Genomic DNA, 23,428 nt, shown 5'->3' with positions numbered 1-23,428 from the left:
AGTTCTGATGCAAAACGACCGAGTTATCGCCTATGCGTCAAGACAGTTGAAAATTCATTAAAGAACTACCCTACTCATGATCTTGAGCTTGCAGCAGTAGTATTTGCACTAATGATTTGGAGACATTATCTTTATGGGGAGAAGTACAAAATATTCACCGATCATAAAAGTTTGAAATACTTCTTCACCCAAAAGGAGTTGAATATGAGACATCACAGATGGCTTGAATTGGTAAAGGGACTATGATTGTGACATTAGCTACCATCCGGGGAAAGCTAATGTAGTTGCAGACGCATTGAGTAGAAAAGCAGCAGTTATCACTCAATTATCACTCCAAAGACCGTTGTAGTCCTAGATACAGCGCTTTGAGCTTACAGTGTATGCTAGGGGCGAGGCCCCTAATCTTGCCACATTATCAGTGCAGTCGACTTTGAGAGACAGAATCCGTGACAGACAGTCTACTGATGAGCAGTTGCAAAAGAGGAGAGCAAGAGATGAAGCCAAGGGCCGGAATTTATATTCAGTGGTGGATGGTTTAGTCCGTTATCGAGACCGTCTATGGGTTCCTAGTGACGATTCTTTGAGAGATCTTATTATGAAGGAAGCCCACGACACATCATATTCCATTCATCCAGGCAGTACAAAGATGTATAGAGATTTGCATTTGTTATATTGGTGGTCAGGCATGAAGAGGGACATTCTGAGATATGTATCCGAGTGTTTGACTTGTTAGCAAGTCAAAGCAGAGCATCAGCGACCAGTGGGAAAATTGAAGCCACTCCCTATCCCCGAGTGGAAATGGGAGAATATCACTATGGACTTTGTGGTGGGATTGCCTAAGACATCCAAAGGATCAAATGCCATTTGGGTGATAGTTGATCGTCTTACGAAATCAGCGCATTTTCTACTTATTAAGACGACATTCACCATGATTCAGTATGTAGAGTTATATATTTGGGAGATAGTTCGTCTGCATGGGATTCCTGTATCCATTGTTTCTGACAGAGATCCGAGATTCACGTCATCTTTTTGGAAAAGTCTGCATGGAGCGATGGGAACCAAACTACTATTTAGTACATCATTCCATCCTCAAACCGATGGTCAGTCAGAAAGGGTTATTTAGATTTTGGAGGATCTACTGCGAGCATGTGTTATTGATTTCCAAGGCAGTTGGGAACCAAAGTTACCTCTAGTGGAGTTCACCTACAACAATAGTTTCCAATCATCAATTGGGATGGATCTTTTTGAGGCACTCTATGGAAGAAAATGTAGATCTCCTATTCATTGGGATGAGGTTGGGGAAAGAAGAGTTATTGGTCCAGATGTGATTGAATAGATTGCCGCGCTTGTGGTCAAAATTCGTGAGAGAATGAAGACCGCCAAAAGCTGACAAAAGAGTTATGCGAACAAAAGACGAAGGGACTTGGAGTTGGCAGTAGGCGACCATGTGTTTGTGAAAATAGCACCTATGAAGGATGTTATGCGCTTTGGCAAGAAAGGCAAGCTTAGTCCAAGATTTATTGGTCCGTTCGAGATTTTGGAGAGGATTGGACACTAGCTTATAGAGTGGCATTGCCACCCGCACTTTCTGGAGATCACAACGTGTTCCACATTTCGATGCTGCGGAAGTACATGTCTAACCCGTCACATGTGCTTAATTATGAACCTCTTCAACTAACTCCAAATATGACATACAAAGAAAGACCTGTCCAAATTTTGGCAAGGCAAGAAAGACGATTGCGTAACAAAGTCATCCCAATGGTCAATGTCAAGTGGCTGAATCACTCGAAAGAGGAAGCTACTTGGGAAACCGAGAGACTTGAAAAGTCGCTATCCAGAGCTATTCGGTAAGTTCTAATTTCGAGGACGAAATTTTATTTAAGGGGGGGAGGAATTGTAAGGTCCAAAAATTAAGACGACGTAATCCAACTGAATGCGAATCTAGGAAATAATGAAAAATGAGTAATTAATTGATTTTAATTGCTAATTAATTATGTGACATACTTGTTTATTTGTATTTGAGATTTTTATTGTCATCATGCATAAAATGATATTTTTAAGGAATATTCAAGCGACGATCGAGGCACGGGGACCGATGGCTGAAGAAAATGTAAAATGTTTTTGATAAATAATTACTTTTAATTATTTAAAAGTATGGTTGATGCATTTTAGTATTTTTGAAAATAAAGGGGTTTTGAGGTGATTTGATACGCCGGGACGTAAATTTTATCGGTGTTGGTTTTTCAACTAAAATACGAGCTTTTTTGGCAACCCTACTAATAAATTCACATGATTAATTAAACAAAAACTTTGTTAATATTTTATTAAATCCTAATTAAAACTAATGGGCCTAATTTAAATGGCTTGTTTGGCCTAATGCCTACTTAGTAAACAAATTAGTATTTAATGTATTAATTAAATTGAAAACCCTTTTCTAGAAAAAAAATCAATCGGCCACCTAGTTTTAAAACTCTGAAAAACTCTCCCCATATCCATCCACACACGGCAGCACACACAAAGCAACCTAGGGAGATTTTCGAAGGGCAAGCAAGAACAAGCCAAAGTCGTTCCTCCGTTCTTCGTCGTCAACGGATATTCGAGCGTATTTAACGCAAAGGCACGCCTTAATCTTCCTTTTCTCATCTATCATATCAAATTATATTTTGAATTAGTGTATGCATGAAGATCATGAAATATTATTCAGAATTTTCGGAATTCATCATGTGCATGCTTTGAACTTTTGATTTTTTGCCCAAAATTCATGTCTTGTACGTATTTAGGGGCTGCCATGATACTAGGTTGGGACCAGGTAAGGATTATGCACGTTTTAGAATCATAAACACTCACCCTAACAACACAAAGAAATTAGGGAACGGCAGAATCAGAACAAACAACTATGATGTTGCTGTCAAGTGTGAGGGATCGGGTTTCATGCACCAGGGGGAGGGCTGGTCTTGGCGTGGGTTCAGGGCTGGCTAGGGACTGGGGTGAGTCGAGACTAGAGTCCTAGACAAGCTAGGATTCGAGTTGGAGGGTTGGGAGGAGTCCTGATATACAAGGACTCCTACCCGCGCGCACGCATAGAATCTGTGCAGGAGTTGCGCTGTTCGCTGGGAGGGAAGGGTCGGTCCATGCTTGCTGGGCAAGGTTGGGGCAACTCCTCAGGGTCCTAGGTAAGTGCTTGGTGCACTGGGTTGTGGCTAGAGGGTCGGCTAGGGTCCTGGTTGCATCAAGCATAGAGTCCATGTAGGATACTACTCTCAGCCAGAATAGGTACCTCTTGGGTTGATTCGTTTTTGTGGTTTGGGCTGGGTTCTTGGTGGTCCAATGGTCCAGTAGGTTATTTTATGATGTGGGGCAAGTTTTGGTTCGACATGGTTAGGGGGTAACTCGTGAAATCGAAAGTTGGCTCGAGGTCGAAGTTTAGGTGTCAATTTGAGTTTTTAAATAAAGAAAAAATTGGAAAACGGCTCACGAGGGTTGAGTCATGCTCCATAAGGGCTAAAATAATATAAAAAGACTAAATTTATAATTTAGGAATTTTATATTAAAGTTTGGTATTTTTCGGGATCAAAACACCGTTAAAACAATTAGGTAAAGAAAATTGAAAAAGTCTAAGTTTTAAGCTAAATAAAATTACGAAAAAAATTCGTGTAAGCTTAAATATTTATTTGGGACATGTTAGAGTCATAAAATCAAGAAAAAAAAGTCGAAAACGTAAAATGTCGAGTCCAGGGGTAAAACGATCTTTTTACACCGGGAAATTAGTAAAGGTCATGACAGTGCCCTAAATATTGTTTTTATGTTAATATGATTATTTCTGAACATTTATGAAATATTCATGATTTACTTATGATTTTTAAATGTCTAAGGAATTTTTATGATTTAAAGAAGGCATTTAAAATACATGTTGCATGCTTGGTTTCAAAATTGAAAAATGTTATGCTAATCATGATTTTTATAAAGTGATGTGAATGAAAAATGTTGAAGGAAGTGAAGTGATTGTGACTAATTCGTTAATGATGGCGATGTCGTAAGGGTGATGGTCCCAGTGGGAGCCCGACGATCGTGATTTCATTATTACGAATATGAGGTTATGAGGATTTGAGGTTTGAGGTAAGAATGAGAATATCGTGAGGGGAGAAGGCCCCAAAGAGAGCCCATTTATGGGAGAAAGCCCCAGAGGGAGCCCCGACGATCGTATTTATATTCGATAATGCTAGGCCAGGGCCCAGTTGACTGGTGAGAGTGTTGCTGGTGTCCCCCGCCGCCCAGTACTGTGGTTACACGTAGATGGATCCATCGACTTTTGAGGTTTGAGGAAAGTCACAATTAACGATCTGAATTCAACAAAGGATAAAGGAAAATGTTTATGATCATGTTAAATGTTTATGTCATGTTGAGGAAAAAGGTTAAGGTTTATGTAATGCATGTCATGAAAATGTTTATGCTTAAGTTTTTGCATCATGAAAATATTTATGAAAATGGTCATGTTTGAAGTTTATCCATATGCACGAAAACGATATTTTAAGTACAAATATTTTTCACTGTTATATGTTGACTGTATTACGTATTATTTGTTATAAAAATTATGGTGTGTTGAGTCTTTAGACTCACTAGGTGTGATGGATGCAGGTGAGGGGGTGGAAGTTCTTGACAGATGATTTGACTGGACTGAAGGCGTACACAACCCGAGAACCAGCACTTCTATTTTTCCGTATTTACGTTTATGATTCATGATTTAAGCTAAAGATTTTTAGACTATTTATTTATGTTTTTGAGATATTTTTGAGAGGTTTAGTATGAGCTATACTTTTCAAACTTATTGCTTTTTATGTTGGTAAAACAGTTGACGATTTCATTTTTGACTAGTGCACTTGATTTTTAGAATGCTAGATGGATGATGTTTTATTTTAAAGAGGGAAAATATTTTCATGAGGTAAAGGTACATGGCCGAAAAATTGAGTGTTTAAATAAATAAAAAAAATTCTAGTACTTTTAAAGCGATAAAATGGGCAGACGTTTCAAATGGTTTCTAAAAATTTGTGAAAATATTTTCCATTATCCTATTCCAAATTGGTTTTTTATATGGTGGAAGATTTTTGATCCATCAGCAAAAATTTTACCCGAGGTTTTTATAAAAACCTATGAATATTTGGCTAAATGTTTCCCTGATTATTAAAAAATCTTTTTCTGAACATTGGATTGATGGCAAGATTCTTTGCCTATTTTTCTTGGAATTTGGAATACCATGGATCTTGAAATGGCAACCAGAATTTGGTTACACTGATGAAGGTATCCCTTGCCTATGGAGAGTTAGCTCTACAAAATTTTGCGATAAATTTTTAAGAGAAGATCCAGCAACTGGAAATCCTTATGATACTGAAACTCTTCATCAAATGGAGGAAAAAATTTCATTATACCAGACAAAATTCAATAATGAACAAGAAAAGGAAAAAGCCTCCATGAGTCCTTTTAACATTCTGACTCAGAAATATTCTGAGATATATTCGACAGATAAAATGGTTGAAATTTATATCGAAGAAATGAAGAACGATCTTTATAAGAATATTGGATGTTCCGATTCAAAATCTGATCAATCTATGGCATCTGAATCCAATGCAAATCAATTTATTCGTCTAATGTAGATGCAAGATTTACAAGATCCAGAAGATGATATCCCCCAGCTTTCTCAGATAAATGATATTTTTGAGACACTAAAAAAATCAATAAAAGACCATATTAAAGATGATTAAATTATTCATCTTTAATCGATGATGGTGGAATCTCACTATTCAGAGTTGGTGACATATCACATCAAAAAGTGGTGGCATATTACAACCACTGTATACTTTTTGAATTTTGTAAAAATGTTACTATTTGCTTTAATAAAGCATTTTACTGTTTTTATTTTGAGATGGAATCCGGGGTTTCATGTCCGGCTCTTCTATCTGTTTATAGGATCATTCTGTGTCTTTAGGAGGACACGGTCGAGTTTGCTCCTCTCTATTCTCTCTTGTAAAAAACCCTTATGAATTATCAATAAAAGCTTCAAGTGTTATGATAACAACTTTGTAAGTTTACTGCTTTTATTTCTGTTTTTCAATTACTGTTTTTTATTTTATATTTCATAAGATTAGCCTGAATGACAGGCTAAAGCATCGTGCTAAATTATTACCTTACTATGACATGATCTATATTTATTTGTAACTTGGAAACAAATTCAGATAATAAAAGATTTATTTAAATCTTTGGAATTTAACGTAATATAAAAGTCTTTTGTTAGAACATAAGGTAAAAAGATGAACCAGGAAATGATAAACACAAGGTTCGAGTTCATCCAGGAAAAATAAATTCATGTTGTAGCCCTTCAGCCTGCTCAGCCGAGAAATGGCATTAAGGCGTTTATGGGTGATTTTTATGAATTTATGATTCTTTGGCCCTCGGTAAAATCCTCTGTTGTTTAATTTTTTTGATATATCTTTCTTAAATCCTTTGAGTTTTTTAAAATTTCCAAATAAGAACCTTATATTCAGTATTATTTTGGAGTTTAAATTTATCCTTTTTTTTAGCTCAGTTTGAGTTGAAGATGGTATATAGGCTGGAAACCAATAACCTCCATGTGTGCGCAAGCCACTAAAGAAAATTTTGGTAAAACAACGCCAAGTATCATATTCCTTTTGATTCCAAGCCTCAAATGGTATAACATTTCCTGGTTCATATTTTTACCTTATGTTCTAACCAAAGACTCTTATATTACATTAAATTCCAAAAATTTAAATAAATCTTTTATTATCTCAATCTGATTCCAAGTTACAAATAAATATAGATCATGGTATAGTAAAGTAATAATTTAGCACGAATACTTTAGCCTGTCATTCAGGCTAATCTAATGAAATATAAAAAATTAAAACAGTAAATAAAAACAGAAAATAAAAACAATAAAGTTACAGAGTTGTTATCAGATGACTTGAAACTTTTATTGATAATTCAGAGGGTTTTTACAAGAGAGAATAGAGGGGAGCAAACTCGACCGTGTCCTCCTAAAGACACAGAATGATCCTATAAATAGATAGAAGAGCAGGACATTCAACCTCGGATTCCATCTCAAAATAAAAACAATAAAATGATTTATTAAAGCAAATAGTGACATTGTTACAAAATTCAAAAAATATACAGTGATTGTTATATGCCACCACTTTTTTATGTGATATGTCACCAACTCTGAATAGTGAGATTCCACCATCATCGATTAAAGATGAATAATTTAATCATCTTTAATATTGTCTTTTTATGATTTTTTGAGTGTCTCAAAAATATCATTTATCAGAGAAAGCTGAGAGATATCATCTTCTGGATCTTGTGAATCTTGCATCTGCATTAGATGAATAAATTGATTTGAACTGGATTCAGATGCCATAAATTGATCAGATTTTGAATCGGAACATCTAATATTCTTATAAAGATCCTTCTTCATTTCTTCGATATAAATTTCAACCATTTTATCTTTCGAATATATCTCAGAATATTTCTGAGTCAGAATCTTAAAAAGACTCATGAAGGCTTTTTCCTTTTCTTGTTCATTATTTAATTCTGTCTGGTGTAATGAAATTTTTTCCTCCATTTGATGAATAGTTTTCTTTGGTATATCTTTCGTAAATCCTTTATGTTTTGTAAAAGTTCCAAATAAGAACATTATATTTATTTTTATTCTGGAGTTTAAATTTCTCCTTTTCTTAGCTCACTTTGAGTTGAAGATGGTATATAGGCTGGAAACCAATAACCTCCATGTGTGCAAAAGCCACTAAAGAAAAGTTTTCACAATATTTATAAAATTCTGAAACAATTTATTCAAATTATTCTTCAAAGAAGCTTTTAAAATACCAATATCTGAAAGATTCCCATTTGGGTAAATAAAATTCTGCATTTATTTTGGCCCTAGCTATAGAACCTTTAGTAAAATCAATTTTGGTTTTACTATCCATTAAATACTAAAATTCATTTCTAAAACTGTATCAGTTTCTCTAACTTTTTGAAAGTTACTTTTATGAACTGTATTATTCTGATTTATAATTAAATCATCTACTGTATTAGTAGATTCTAAATCTTCTCTTACTTGAGAAGTAGATGCTCTAGAAGTTTGTGGTATATCCACTATGTAGTCTAGAGGTGAAATAAAAGAATAACTAGATCTTGATCTAACATAAAAAGAAGGGGGTAATAATCTTCTTTGTTCATTATTAAACTGTATTTGAACAGATCCTTCATTATTTTGTATAACTTGTTGTAAATCCTTATTTATTATAGAATTTCTAGGAACAACTTGTTCAATTATCCAGTTTTCTGGAAATTCAATTTCTTTCTAATTCATAGATCTACGAGTTGTAATATCAGATCTATTATAATTAGTTTCTATAAGAATAGTTTCATTTAATTTTTTATCTATTCTTTTACACATAGGATTCAATGTAAATAATGGTTTGTAATAAATACGATAACAGATACATATAACTTATGTTCCAGGAGTATAATTATAACAATGAGTTTTAACAGTTAATGTTAAAAAATCTACTATATTTATATCAGACAGGGATAAAGATAAATTAGGATAAACATCAAAATATATTGGACCATGAGTCAAACTAAATTGAATTATTCCCATAAGGGATTGTTTCCAATTAAAATTTCTACCATATCTTAAAGCTGCTATGAAGCTTTCTGGTAAACCTTCTAAAGTTAAAGGTCTAAAGGCTATTTATATTAAACCTATATGAATAAATCTGAAGATTTTCCTATAAGGTAAAATATTCTTATTATTAATTAGTCTAATAACCATTTCTTCATTATGAAGAGGTACCGAAGATTATGTAGTTTTAACTACCTGTTTGAAATCAATTTTTTCAAAAGTTCCTAACTTATAGATCATTTTAGATTCTATCTTAGGAATAGTCCATTTATTCAATAAGTCTAAATTTTCAGGTAAATCATATTCTTCATCTAAACTGCTTTGAACAGTTTCTTTCATACTGAAAATATTCATTTGAATAAATATGCTAAATTATTAACCAGACTATTTCCATGGCTCTGATACCATTTGAAGGCTTGAATTAAGAATTTATGAGATTGATTCAAATAATTATCCCACCAACCTTTAAGTTGGCCAGTAAATCCTGCTATAATCATCTTAGCAATATTTTTATCATTATTGCCTGAAGTTTTACATGCAGTACTATACATAAGCATTTTGTGTGCAGTGTTATAAATCTGCTTATCACTAAAACCATCAATATTCCACTTATTATTATTATTATTATTATTATTATTATTATTATTATTATTATTATTATTATTATTATTATTATATATATATATATATACACACACATACATACATACATATATATATATATGTATTTTTGTGATTTTTTTTGGTAAGAGTGTGATAATTTGGTAAACGTGATTAACAAAAATAAAACCTTTTTTCAAAGTACTAAAACACAAATAATAGCCTAAAATTTAAGTGGGGTATTTTTTTAAAAAAATAATACGAAGTAAAGCTCTTAAAAGGTGTATTAATTGCATTCCATATATATCAAAAAATAGAAATATCATACAGATCAACCATATATTTCAAAAGAGAATGTGATACATCTTCATCAACACCACTGACACATTGTCATACATGAATAAAGATAACAAGTCTCCACCAAAAAGATGTCATCCATAGTCCATAAAAGCTAGGCTAATCTGTCATACTAATATGTAGACATATACATCATCATCAAAAGATAATCCAATGCAAGTTCTCTGAAATAAACAGACCATTCATCAAGTATTAAGAATCATCCTAACCATTTCAAGCTTATCTTCTTCAGGAAGAGAAAAGAACAATGTCAATTGTTTTGGTTTCTCCACGATCAATGCTGCAGCAGCTAATCTTTCCTTCGAAGTCAATTCCGGAATCCTTCTTAATGCATCAAATACATACTCTGTTGCATTTACCAATTCGTACACGCTTCACTAGATCGGACATAGTACGCCATGACATTTTGTTGAATTTGTCAATGGCTGCAACAACTAATTCCTCACCATGCACTTGTTTCTTTCTCTTCTTGGAATTTGTCTATTTACTAACTGAATTATTGCAAGTCGGTGTGTTTGATACCGACATTGACTCACCAGCTTCCTCGACATTATTGAACATATCTTCTAATCCAACTTGCATGCCTGGATTCATGTCAGTATTGTTGTTGAGAACATCTTGAACTGCTTCTGCAAATAACAATGAATTTGCACCAGTAGCACGATCATGACCAAATATTTCACACCAATCAGAGTAATATGGCCAGGACTTGTAACACATAGAACGAGCGCTGCTATCTCCCTACATATCATAACATTTATTATATTGAAAAAAGGATTACAGAAGATAAACGTCAACAAAATTAGTGAATTTTTAAATCTCATAGTAAAAAATAGAAAGAACGAGTAGAAATACACCACATATACCTTCACAAAGCATTCCCATGCTTCATCTGAAGCTTCTATCTTTTTCTCAGAATCGTTCCATCCCATTCCACTTCGACTCAGAATTGTGACCAACGATCCATGAATTCTTTTCCAAACATGAATCTTCGAGTTTATATGTGGGTTGGCTCGTAAATCAGTTCTCAGAAAAACTTTTTTCATTGTCTCTTCAAGGAGTGCCAAATAACCACAACGAAACCCATTCTCACTTTTCCAGCCCTTCGTGGCAAGGTCTTTCAATGCTTCAAGAAGCACTTCTTCCTCTGTCCTACTCCACACGCGTCTACTTTTATCTGTCTTTTTTCCTTTTCCAATGGCATTGCAACTAGAAGACCCAATATCCATATATGCTTAGCTTCCACACATAAAACCCCTATATATGCAAAATCAATTATCCAACGGATCAATAAAACATTATATATTTGATAAACATGGTGAAACACATTGTGCAGACAAAACATGCTCACTACATGCCATCAAATGTTAATAACTTGTACGCATTGCTAAAGGTTATGACATGTATAAAAGTCTACAGTAACACAAACACTAGGGTACAACTAATGAGTAATATTCAATTGCTAGAATACATAGACATTGTAAATTATCTCTCCATGCATCCCAAGCAGATGAGGAATGAAGATCGTGAATAAAGTCATCTTGAACATTTGTTAGCCCTATGCCTGGATCATCATCTTCTAGAGGGTCGTCTTCGACTTCTATCCTGAGGAAGTTATGCAAGAACATGCAAGCCATAATTATACAATTTTGTACTTTCAATGGGTAGAAGGAAGGACTACGAAGGATAGCCCAACTTCTTTGAAGCAGATCAAATGCTCTTTCAATTACATTTTGGGCACGACAGTGTTTTAAGTTGAAAAATTCTCTGTAATTTTTTGGTCCCACAGAACTGCTAGCCCACTCACTCAGGTGGTAATGAGTTTTCCTATAAGGCATTAAAAACCCATCTACATTTGCGTAGCCATTATCACACAAGTAATAGTAACCTGTGAAAAAACAAAGTTCAGAAGTTAGTTTAAATAATTAAAATATTGCAAGAATTTTCATTTAATCAAAAATTGTGTGAACAAAAAAATATACATGATAAGTTTAATGTTTGTTATAGAACGAGTTATATATCATAATTACCTCTCGGAACTTTTAACCCATTTGGTCGATTAACTGCATCTCGAAAAATCCTAGCATCTGCTGCAGACCCTTCCCAACCCGTCAAAGCAAAAACAAACTTCATATCATGATCGCATACATCCAATACATTCACATCAAGTGTTCATTTTCTTGTTCTATATTTTGCTTTGTCCTTGTTGGGGACGTGAACATTAATATACGTACCATCCAACGCTCCTAGACAACCTTGTGAAACGACTAAATAATATTAATTAAGTTACATTGAAACTGAATGAAGTAACTGAATTTATGTGATAACTAATAAATTGAGACACATAAGTGTTTTGATACTATACTACATAATGGTTATGCTTAAAAGTAAGTGAAACAACTGACCTTAAACCATTTCCACGTGTCGTTGGAGCAACTATCATCCACTGGAATTTGTTTAACAAGTAGAATGGGGTGCAACATCAGAACAACATTGAGTACTTCATGGAAATGTGTGCTGATAGTGTGACCACTACGTCTGTAGTCATGCCCAACAATCCTATTTTTCTTATGATGTGCTAATACAGACAGAAACATTGCCACCTTCTCTTCAACTCTAACATATCTAGATTCCCCAAGCCCACTTACATGTGTTAACAAGTAACATAGACGTGCTAAACCATTTTTATGAATCCTCAAATTTACAAGACATTGCATATCTCCCACTTCAACAATTCTACGTAGATGGTCCATTTGTTTATGAATTCTTCCTGTAATTGTGTAAGCTAGTTTTCTCCTACGATTTCGTGGTGCTACATATTTCAGATAGTAATGTGTCAAAACCACTAGGAAGAAGAATGACATTATAATAAATTGTTGAACAATTAGGACTATTTGTCGCATTCCATGTGCTCCCACCATGACAATAATATTTTTGGCAAAAGTTCAAACAATAATAGGCCACCAACAATAAATCAAAACACATAGATAGTACGTGGTTAAAAAAATCAAGGAAAATGTCAAACAAAAATTTATATACACATGAAAATGTGATAAAACATGTATTTTTGTCATGTAATTAATTTCACCATTCTCATGTAGTAACGTTAAGAGGTAAGACAATTTCATAAAAATTTAAAAAAAATCAAAACAATATAACATAAAGTAAATAAAAAAAATACACAATCCAAGATTAACAAAAAAACCGATATTCAAACTCGTCATCACATATATCCCTTAACCTGGACTCATACTTTCAGATAAAAAATCTATTTCAGAGAAGGTCGTGCATTAGAAATGTGTACCTGCAGATCTGTTGAAAGCCCGTTGAAATACCACGTACTAAAATGCCAAAAAATGATCCAGAAATAGCTCTAATAAAATGTGTTCCGTGTAAACAAAAAAACGTGAAATTTAAAAACATTGACAAAATTTGAAAATCGAAGAAAATTACCACTTCACTGTTGTTATCTTTGCTCACTTATCGTCCATGATTTCTTGGTTCTCTGCCAAGAAATCCATTCTTCACAATTCTCTCTCTCTCTTTTCCTATGATGAGATATAAAATGACGGTATAAAATGATAGTAAGTTAGAATTTTTACAATTAGAGGAGGGTATAATTGGAAATTGTCAACTCTTTTCTTGGGTTTGAAAATATTAATTATCAAGCTTAAAGGATGATTGATGTGAGAGTTACTGTAAAGCCCGAGAAATTTATCCTGTTAATCCGAAATGATTTCTTGATTAATCGATGTAATTATGGACGAAAGGAATTAGACCGGGAAAGACGAGAACAGACGCGAAATATGTGCGAAGGAGATGCCATACGCGCACATGCGCAAGTTGGTACGCACACATGCGCGGTTTTGGCAGAAGACTCCGCGTATATGCGCAGCGTGAGGGCGCGCATATGCGCGAGGTGTCCAGTAGCCTAGGGGAGTGCTCGGCGCATATGCGCGACGTGAACGGACGCATATGCGCGAGAAGGGCAGAGAAATTGGCGCACATGCACGACGTGGAGGCACGCATATGCGCGAGCTGCCATGACGAAGACGCGCCGAGGCTTTGTGTCTCGTGCATATGCGCCGCTATGGGTCGCGCATATGCGCGAGACGTGCAGTACGCACAACGAGCCACTTGCTTCACATGCATGTATAGGTATATAAATATATGTACAAATTGCAAACGTTAATCAGCAAGAAAACGAAAGGAAGGACATGAGCTTTCAAATTTTCTTTCAAAGACTAGATTGTAGAATCTACACGATCCGACCGTCCGAATTTGAATCCGAGTATAGTACCAAGTCCTTAGAAATGACAGCTACAACGGGACGCAAGTTTTATTGAATTCTGATATAGTTTAGAATTATGATATTGCCATAATCGAATAGAAATCATATATGGTGTTTCTGATATAAAAGACATCGTATAATCGAAACCGAATCGAAGAACAGATACCGTATGAGATTGTTATGATTTTCAGAGTGATTGGACTGAGAATTGATATCTGTTGATTTATATTGTTGGGTATATTTATATTGATACAATACATTTGATAGTATTCAGAACCGTGTTATTATATCTGTGATGTGAAATTGACGGGGTTACTGAGATGTATGGTTATGTCGTCAAAACATCAGTAGACTGATATTGATCAGATTCAGTATTGATTGAGATTGTAGCGTTGTATTGTGACATTGATCAGATTATATTTTGAATTGAGTATTGATCAAAGAGAGTATTGAATTGAATTGTATTTTGACACGACATATTCGATATTGTAATTCCAGATTTGATATGGACAGATTTGACTTCGAGACTTCGACTTCGTCAGATCGAGAAGACAAAGGTATAAGTCAATGTGATGTCGGGAGATCGACTCAAGTAGGATATACTCGAGTTTCCCTAAATCACATACTTATTGTTGTTGTATGAATTGATTTGATTTTATATGTTGTTCTATTGATTTATAGGAAGCATGTATTAGCGAGTATTAGACGAGTGATCTTGTGACAAAAGTGCCTGATAGTGGTGGGATCGCCACGGGCACATTGCACGATGTCACAAGATAGTGTATTGACGATAGTGCCACAGTCTGTGACGGATAGGTTAAGACACTGTATGTTTGGTTATATCGACGTGGATAGAATCAGAGTTTCTTCTATTACTGTTGGTCGATATAGGAATACCAACGTCTGGAAACCGGGATCCCTAGATTAGGATTGAGTCTAGTCTAAGTCGTGTAGTCACGAATATGATTGATAGTTTGATATTAATTATGTTCAGACTTTGATATATATCTGATATATGCTTCATGCTTTTATATTGTTATATGAAATGCATGTTTCGTTGATTTATACTGGGAATATAATTCTCACAGGAGTTATCCGGCTGTTGTCTTGTTTGTATGTGTGCATGACAACAGGTGAGACAGGTTCAGGGTCAAGAAGAGGACGAGACAGGACTAGATAGAGTGGAGATCCAGCTCAGAAGTAAATTAGGATTCAGTACTTGATATATAGTAATTGAACCCTAGTTGGATCAGAATGCAATTAATACCGGACTTATACTATTATTTTTAATATGTATTTCGGATGGAATTACATTACGTTTCCGCATTGTATTTTCTAAAAAAAAAAAAATTAGACCCGGTTGATTATAATTGATTTATTAGTCCCAAAGATGATTTAGAATTGAATTAGCATCCGGGTCCCCACAACAGGTGGTATCAGAGCTTTAGGTTCCAGAACAGTAGGTTCTAGAACTGTAGGTTCTTGAGACTGAGATAGAGGCTAGTGAGCGGGGTAGATTGAGGTTTTCTTTCCTGCTTTTGATTGCTAGCATGTGATTTATTATAATGTTGAATTGCATTGTGTGTGCTAGCATGATATTATGTTTTACTGTTTTGTTTGAAAATACATGTTACCTGAATATCTGAGTTGATGTGGTAATATGTCTTATTTGAGGACGAATCAGAACCCATTCTTGATCAGAGGTAAGCTGATCAGGAAGGGACTGAGACGGATTTGTCTCAATTAATTAATAATTCTGGTGATTATCAGATATACCCCCTAGAAGAATTCCGGAACGAGGTAGTACTTAGACTGATCAGATGGATGTGGCAGAAACTCCGATGGAAACAATGATGAAGAAGTTTCAGTTATTTCAACCGCCGATTCTGAAAGGTACTGAGACGCCAGTCTATTGTGAGAATTGGTTAGAAGACACAGAAATGCTGTTTGAATTTCTTGGGTTCACAGATGATTGTAGATTTAAACTAATTAATCGGGAACCAGTTACGGGATGTCGCAAGGAGTTGGTGGCTGGTAACCAAAGAAGCCTTAGAACAGCATGGTCCAGTGATTACGAGGAAAATTTTTAAAGTTGAATTCTATCAAAGATTTTTCCCGGTATCATACAGACAGGATAAAAGTGCAGAGTTTGCAAATTTAAGACTGGGTCAGTTAAATATTGATGAGTATTTGACCCAGTTCTTCACCTTGCTACGTTTTGCCCCTCACGTGGCTAGAAATGATGCAGCTATGTTTGATCAGTTCATCCAAGGATTGAATCCGGAGATACGTACATTGGTAAATGTGGAACCACCGAATAATTTTACTGATATTCTGAACCGAGCTAGAAGAGCAAAAACAGTTCTGATGAGACAAAAGGTAGCTTCGTATGTTCTTCCAACACCGAGACCACAACCACTACCTCCAAGAATCGAGATTGATAGTAGCAGTAGTGGAAAGAAAGAACCGTTGAAAGCTCGAAAGAAACAGTTCAAGAAGTTAGGAAGCGGTTCATCCAGCTCCAGTGGGTCTAGCCCGAGTTATACTGGAGTGTATTGCAGAGCCTGTGGAGGAAGACATCCCACGGAGCAATGCCAGGGAGTGACTGGTAGATGCAATGTCTGTAAACAGCAGGGACATTTTGCTAGAGTTTGTCCACAGAAAAGTTCCCGAAGCTTCCAGGGAGCAGAGGCATCGGGTTATGGTGACCGAGGAACCGACCCAGGATGCATTTGATAATATACTGACAGGTAACTGTTCTTTCGCGATTATTTTGCATATGTATTGATAGATATTAATGCATGCCCTACGATTATTTTTGAATGAATTGTATTGATAGATGCTTGATATGTTGGATCTGTATATACTGTAGTATTGATTTCTTTACCTTTTGGGGAAGAGGATATCAGTGACATTCTGTGAAATATTGTATACTGCAGTAAGATGAGGATGAGATTGAGTTAGATTATGTTGTACTTGTATTGTCTGATTCTGACAGCATTATTGATATGAATATATTGAACAAGTACAGAGCTATTGTAGAATCTTGCCAGGAGATGGTAAGATTCGGACCTGAAAAGGCCGAAGAATGAATAATGTACGGTAAGGATTCTCGATTTTGGATTCCTTTGATATCCGTATTATTTATGATTCAATGATTATCGAAAGGAATGGAGTAATTCCTTATGTATTCAATTGATTACTGAAAATGAATATACCATGAGCTGATTTGTCAGTAACAGGAGAATTGCTAAAGTCTTTCTAGATGAAATTTCGGATTTTCTTTATATCAGGGAGAGTGACTTCCGCCTTGATTTGCTACCAGGTACTGGTTTTATTTTAGAAGTCCGTACAGGATGATACTGTTTGATTTGAAAGAATTGAAATATCAGTTAGAAGATTTAATGACCGAAAGTTACATCTGATTATATGTTTCTCTGTAAAATACTTCAATTCTGATTATGGGTTGATGAATCATGTATTCAGAGATATTATGATGATTTTATGCCGTTTATCTATGATATTTTGGGATATACTCGTGGCATATGATTGACTGAATCGAATATCTTGTATTGAAGAATCTGAGAACTGAAACTGTTGTATACAGAAATTGTTCAGATATGAATCTTGATTGAAACATATTGTATTCCGAGTATGTGATATCCGAATATAGTATACCAATTGATATTAGCACAGCTGAGGCAGTGATCAATGACTGAGAATGACACCGAGTCAGAAATGTCAGAAATTTCGTTCTATGAGTTTATTAGATCAGTATAGATGATTGATATTTAGAATCTGAGCCGATATTGCTGTTATTCTGAATCCGTATTTGATACAGATTGTTTTATATTATTGAGAATATATACAGTTTAAGTCGAATCAGAGCTGATTTTGAAAGTTACAGCAGTTCAGAAATTTAATCAGACTGTTCAGAATTTGATTTCGATAATCAGAACAAAGTATCGATTAGAATACCAGGTAGGTAATACTTTATTTATATAATTAGCTAATTTGTTTGTGCTTAATAATTCGAATCTGACATGATAGATAGGGTCAGAAGCGCACAGTAGTGGATTCAGTATTATTCTGGTGACATGAAATGTATAATAATTCGAATAGACAGTTTTGACATAAACAGATGAAATCAGTGAGGGCAGAATTTGTATTGAAATGTTTGAATCGTTGACAGATGAAGACAGAAAGATAGAAACCAAGAGATTGGTTATATAGATCATTGATTCCTGAATAGAGATGAGAGTACATTTCGATGGATCAGGTGATAGAATTACCTGAATCGTGCCAAGACTGTACTATGATATGATTATTATTGACAGATTGCTCGAATTGGCATATGTTATGTTGTACAGGATGATGTACAGATGTGACACCTCTGACCGGTTTGTAATAAAATAGCAGCGGAATTTAAAATTTTCTTAAAAATGGAAGAAGGATTTAAAATACATTTCAATGTATAATCAAAAGTATACACATGATCAATCAAATGATACAACCAAAATACAAAATATCATTTTTGTGATCATGTCCAAAATGCTATCAAAATATCTTTTTCCTCCTTCTCTATATGCATATGACTCCGGCCCACAATAAACATCCCGGCCCGTCGCTCTTATCTGCATCACATGAAATAACTGAAATGAGTATAAAACTCAGCAAGTGGAACTCTTACATAGCAATGGATACATAACATACTCTGAAAATCATGACTTTGAAAACATTAAATACCATCAACTCCAAACTTGAAAAACATAGCATAAAATAACAATAAGATGATATTTCTCTTTTCTCTGTTGGATTGATATCTATATAGTAGCTCTGTCTCTGTACCTATATCCCATCGATATTAATCGACAACTCTGAGGGATATAAGCCTATGGTCGTTGATCAACTAATTGCATGCAATCTCTGACTATGTATCTATCAATCCATAAATCATTTGAAACTCTCTCTTTGGCATTTCATTAAACACTTTGAAGACTCTATTATCTTGTATTCCTTTTTTACAATTGAGACATAAAAATGCTTCCATAATATACAAAAAATTGTAACAATACATAACATGAATCAAATGAAGGGAATATCACATTAAAACCATTGAAATACCATACATATATTATCATGTGAGCACAAGGAATGAAATTCCACTTACAACCAATAGAACCTTGAATAAATCTCTTGGTTGAATTCCTACAACAATAAACCATGTATTGCACCATCATTAACCCAAAAATAACATAAGATGATCATTTAACCCAAAACATCTAACACAACTATCATCCCCTAACTCCACCATCTCCAATAACTCATGAATAAGGAGGAAACCCACTTACTTTAGCTCCTTAAACTCCAAAAGAACCTTGCTCACACTTCAAAACTCCAAGAAGATGCTTGAATCAAAGTAAGGAAATAAGGAAATGAGAACCCTAGGTCTCCTTGGAGCTGAAGAATCGAGAAAGAGGAGTAGAAATGAGGAAATAAGAGTCTACACTTGCATTTAAACACTTAAAATCCGAAAACACGTTTTTGCACTGTGCTCGGCGCTCGGGCGGTCGAAAATTACCGCCCTAGCGCGGACGTTTCTGCCCAAAACCCAACGTTCCAGAAGTAGTGGCGCTCGGGCGGTCATAAATTACCGCTCGGGCGCCGCTCTGCGCACTGTCACGTTAAAGATCGCTTCCGAAACGCCTCTTCCCTTCCGAATTAGAAAAAAAGTGGTAAACTAGAAAGATGTATCCCTATGTCTTTTCTTTAATCTCTCAAAAGTTCAGATCATTTGGAGGTCCGAGTAAAACGTTATGCTAAATCTCCCAACATGTGTCACTGGAGGAACGACGAAACACACGACACACTTCGGGGCTCTTTTGGCTTATCTTCCACATTGATTTGAACAAAATCCAAAACAAGAAAGTTATAGCCTTATGTCTTATCTTTCTAATGGAAGAGGCCTCACCTTATTTGGATCAATCAATTTATCATGAATTTAATCGTAACGTCACTACAATAGCACTACACATCATCTATACCCAACCATACTAAAATCATAAATCGAAACTCTTAACATCCAAACTATACTTAAACTTGACCAAATAGTCAATAAACATACGAAATCTTAAACCGTACCGTACACTAGCCTCGGCTATTACTATCTCCCCTCCTTAGAGGAATTTCGTCCTCGAAATTGACGTTACTGCGCAAACAACTCGGGATACTTCTCTTTCATCTCATCCTCTGGTTCCCACGTGGCTTTTTCAATCAAATGATTCCTCCAAAGGACTTTAACAATGCCGATCTCTTTGTTTCTCAACACTTTAACTTTGCGATCCAGAATCTGAACTGAAATCTCTTGATACGATAAATTCGACGTCAAATCCAATGGCTCGTGACGAAGAATATGGGAAGGATTCGCAATATACTTCCGGAGCATGAAGACATGAAAAATATTATGAACTCTATCAAGATCTGGAGGTAGGGCTAACCTATAAGCTCGATCACCGACTCTATTCAAGATCTCAAATGGGCCAATAAATCTCGGACTTAACTTTCCCTTCTTGCCAAATCGCATCACACCTTTGAGAGGTGCTATCTTCAAGAACACATGATCACCAACCTCAAACAGCAATGGCCTACGACACACATCAGCATAGCTCTTCTATCTCGACTGTGTTGTCTTCATTCTGTCTCGAATAACAGTAACAACATCAGCTGTCTGTTGGACCAACTCTGGGCCCAACATCTTCCTCTCACCAATCTCGTCCCAATACAAGGGAGATCTACACTTCCTGCCATAAAGTGCTTCATACGGTGACATGCCAATCGTCGCTTGGTAGCTATTATTGTACGTGAACTCGACAAGAGGTAATTTGGAATCCCAGCTACCAGGATAATTGATAGGACAAGCTCTGAGCTTATCCTCTAGAATCTGAATAACTCTCTCTGATTGCCCGTCGCTCTGGGCGTGATATGCTGTACTGAATGCTAACCGTGAACCCATAGCTCTGTGAAAACTCTTCCAAAACTCTGAAGTAAATCTAGGGTCACGATCAGACACGATCGACACAGGAACACCATTGTGGGGACCCAGGCTCTAACTCTGTTCTGTTTGGGATTAAATGGATCTGTGAGAAAATGTGGGTCAAATTTTCGCTTTTTAACATTAAATCAAATGTCATTACTAAGCATAATCTTTCTTTATTAATTTACATCATATATAATGTACAAAAATGATAAACGTGTCTCGTCCTAATACATCAATCCAACTAGTGTATAGTTTAATACAAACCATAAATACAAATACTACACAAGTCTAGTAAGAGCCACTAATCATCTTCTGCGCCCGTAGTCACCACGCTATCTCGTACTCATCTCTGTCGTGACCCAGATCCTGCCCCACCTGTTGTTATGCACACATACAGACATAACAACAACCGGAAACTCCGGTGAGAACACATCCCAGTATAAAACATGTATACATGCATATGCATAATAAAATCATAAAACACAATATCATGCATGTGATCTAAATCATAGGTTCCATAGTCTATGAAACCAACATATATAAGCATGCAATGCAAATCAACTCATGTCTTGACTCTACTCTAGGGATCCCGGGGTGAATAAGACGTCACTGTCTGTTACCTACCCTCCCAATCGGGGTAACTGAACGTCTTATTCCTAGACTTCGGTCGTGTCTGTATCGAATGTCTACAATCGGAGGAAATCTGCTCCTATGCGTCGATACACCAAATGTCTAGTTTTGACAAATCTGTCAATGACTCTCCTATCTCAATGTTTGAATATAAATCTATAAACACATCATTATCATATCAGGAGATTTGAACATAATCTATAAACAAATCGAAACATATCAAAAGATATAAACATTAATAAATCTAGTATGTGATTTTGTTGGGAAACTCAAATCAAATCTGATTCGAGTCATATCTTCCCTATAATCACATGAATTATACCTTTCTTGGAGTTCGTAGAAGTCTGAGTCTCGTATTCTTGATATCGAATCTGAAATGACAATGTTGATATACATTTTTCAATCTCTAACTCAATCAAGACATATATACAATCTATAATCAGTCTTGACACAATTGGATAGCATAACGACGTGTTCTCGCGGTACCAACCAATCCAAATCTCAACATTTATCAATACATCATAATCTTTGATTCATAATCCATATATTCTACTCATTAGCATCACAAAATCTCTAGAAATTCCTATACACATATGCTGGAAATTCACAGCAATAGCGTATGATACCCGATAATCATTCCGTTTACGGTTCTATGACATGTATAATCTCAAGAACATATAACCATAAACATATCTGAATTCATCCACATGCCATCTTCAAAACATACTGAAAAGAGATAAAAAGTATACCCTTCTGAAGCTCTTGATGCAAAGAACAAGAATCTCAACTCGGAATACAAATCAGATGGCTAAATCTTGCCCAAGGTTAAATTCAAGGATTGAAGAAACTTGCACTTTCCTGGACTTCTTTCTCGGTGATCCTCAGCTGAATGGAAGGGAAAGAAGACACATACCCTTATATTGCATGGCTGAAGCGTCTTATTTTTCAATAAACACGTTGCACCGCGGGTGTGGCAGCTCTAAGACCGCGGGTGCACTATGCTCTCGGCAACCCTATCATTTTTCTAAAATCAACGACCGCGGGTGCGGTACATATAAGACCGCGGGTGCGGTCACACCACCGCGGGTGCGGTCCTTCTCGCACCGTGGGTGCGGTCTTGCTTCGAATAAAATTTCCTACCCTACTGGACATCGACTGTGGGTGCGGTCTCTCCTAACACCGCGGGTGCGGTGTGGCTTCGGCCTGCCCTTCAAAAATCAAAAGTTTATGACCGCGGGTGCACTCCTGTTCTAAGCGCGGGTGCGGTCTATCAACACTCTAATTTCTCATGTCTTTCTCCCCTCATTGTACATCATGCATTCTCAAATATTCCGAGTCTCACGTCAATGAAGATTAATAAATCTCGAGCCTTACATTTCTCCCCCTCTAAGAAATGATTTCGTCCTCGAAATCGCATGCAATCTATTATATCATACATGAGAAGTAATATAATCAAAACTGAAGAATCACTTACATCATGTAAATAATTCAGGATGTCTCTGTCTCATATCTTCTTCTGTCTCCCAAGTCGCTTCTTCGATGCCATGTCGACCCCATTGGACTTTCACTAGTGGAATAGTCTTCGTTCTGAGCTTCTTTTCTTTCCGATCAAGAATCTGTATCGGTTGTTCAACATAGCTCAACGTCTGATCAAGCTCAACTTCGTCAGGATGAATGACATACGAAATATCAGGCATGTATCTGCGCAGCATCGATACATGAAAAACGTCATGTATCCCGGATAAAGAAGGAGGAAGAGCGAGTCGATATGCTCGATCGCCAATCTTTTCGAGAATTTCATAAGGACCGATGTATCGAGGAGACAATT

General features: G+C 35.8%; 1 protein-coding gene across 3 annotated transcripts; it reads right to left on the bottom strand.

The window, feature by feature from the left end:
- Positions 1–9,633: 9,633 nt before the first annotated feature.
- LOC140827524 (uncharacterized) lies at positions 9,634–13,182 on the bottom strand. Of its 3 annotated transcripts, none has more exons than XM_073190207.1 (4): positions 13,097–13,182; positions 12,948–13,016; positions 10,510–10,900; positions 9,634–10,384 (listed from the first exon to the last, which is right to left on the bottom strand). In XM_073190207.1, exons 3-4 carry the CDS (start codon positions 10,870–10,872, stop codon positions 10,124–10,126), a joined length of 624 nt encoding a protein of 207 aa, XP_073046308.1. In that variant the 5' UTR covers positions 10,873–10,900; positions 12,948–13,016; positions 13,097–13,182; the 3' UTR covers positions 9,634–10,123. The 3 variants fall into 3 exon arrangements, with proteins under 3 accessions (XP_073046308.1, XP_073046309.1, XP_073046307.1); XM_073190208.1 differs by having other exon boundaries at positions 12,948–12,984; positions 13,097–13,168; XM_073190206.1 differs by lacking the exons at positions 12,948–13,016; positions 13,097–13,182 and adding an exon at positions 11,674–11,964 and having other exon boundaries at positions 10,510–11,531.
- Positions 13,183–23,428: the final 10,246 nt, after the last annotated feature.

The sequence above is a fragment of the Primulina eburnea genome, chromosome 3 (genome assembly GCF_022965805.1).
Source record: "Primulina eburnea isolate SZY01 chromosome 3, ASM2296580v1, whole genome shotgun sequence".
NCBI classification, from domain to species: Eukaryota; Viridiplantae; Streptophyta; class Magnoliopsida; order Lamiales; family Gesneriaceae; genus Primulina; species Primulina eburnea.
The sequence above is the reverse complement of the archived record's forward strand: the minus strand, read 5'-3'. Positions and strand labels throughout refer to the sequence as shown.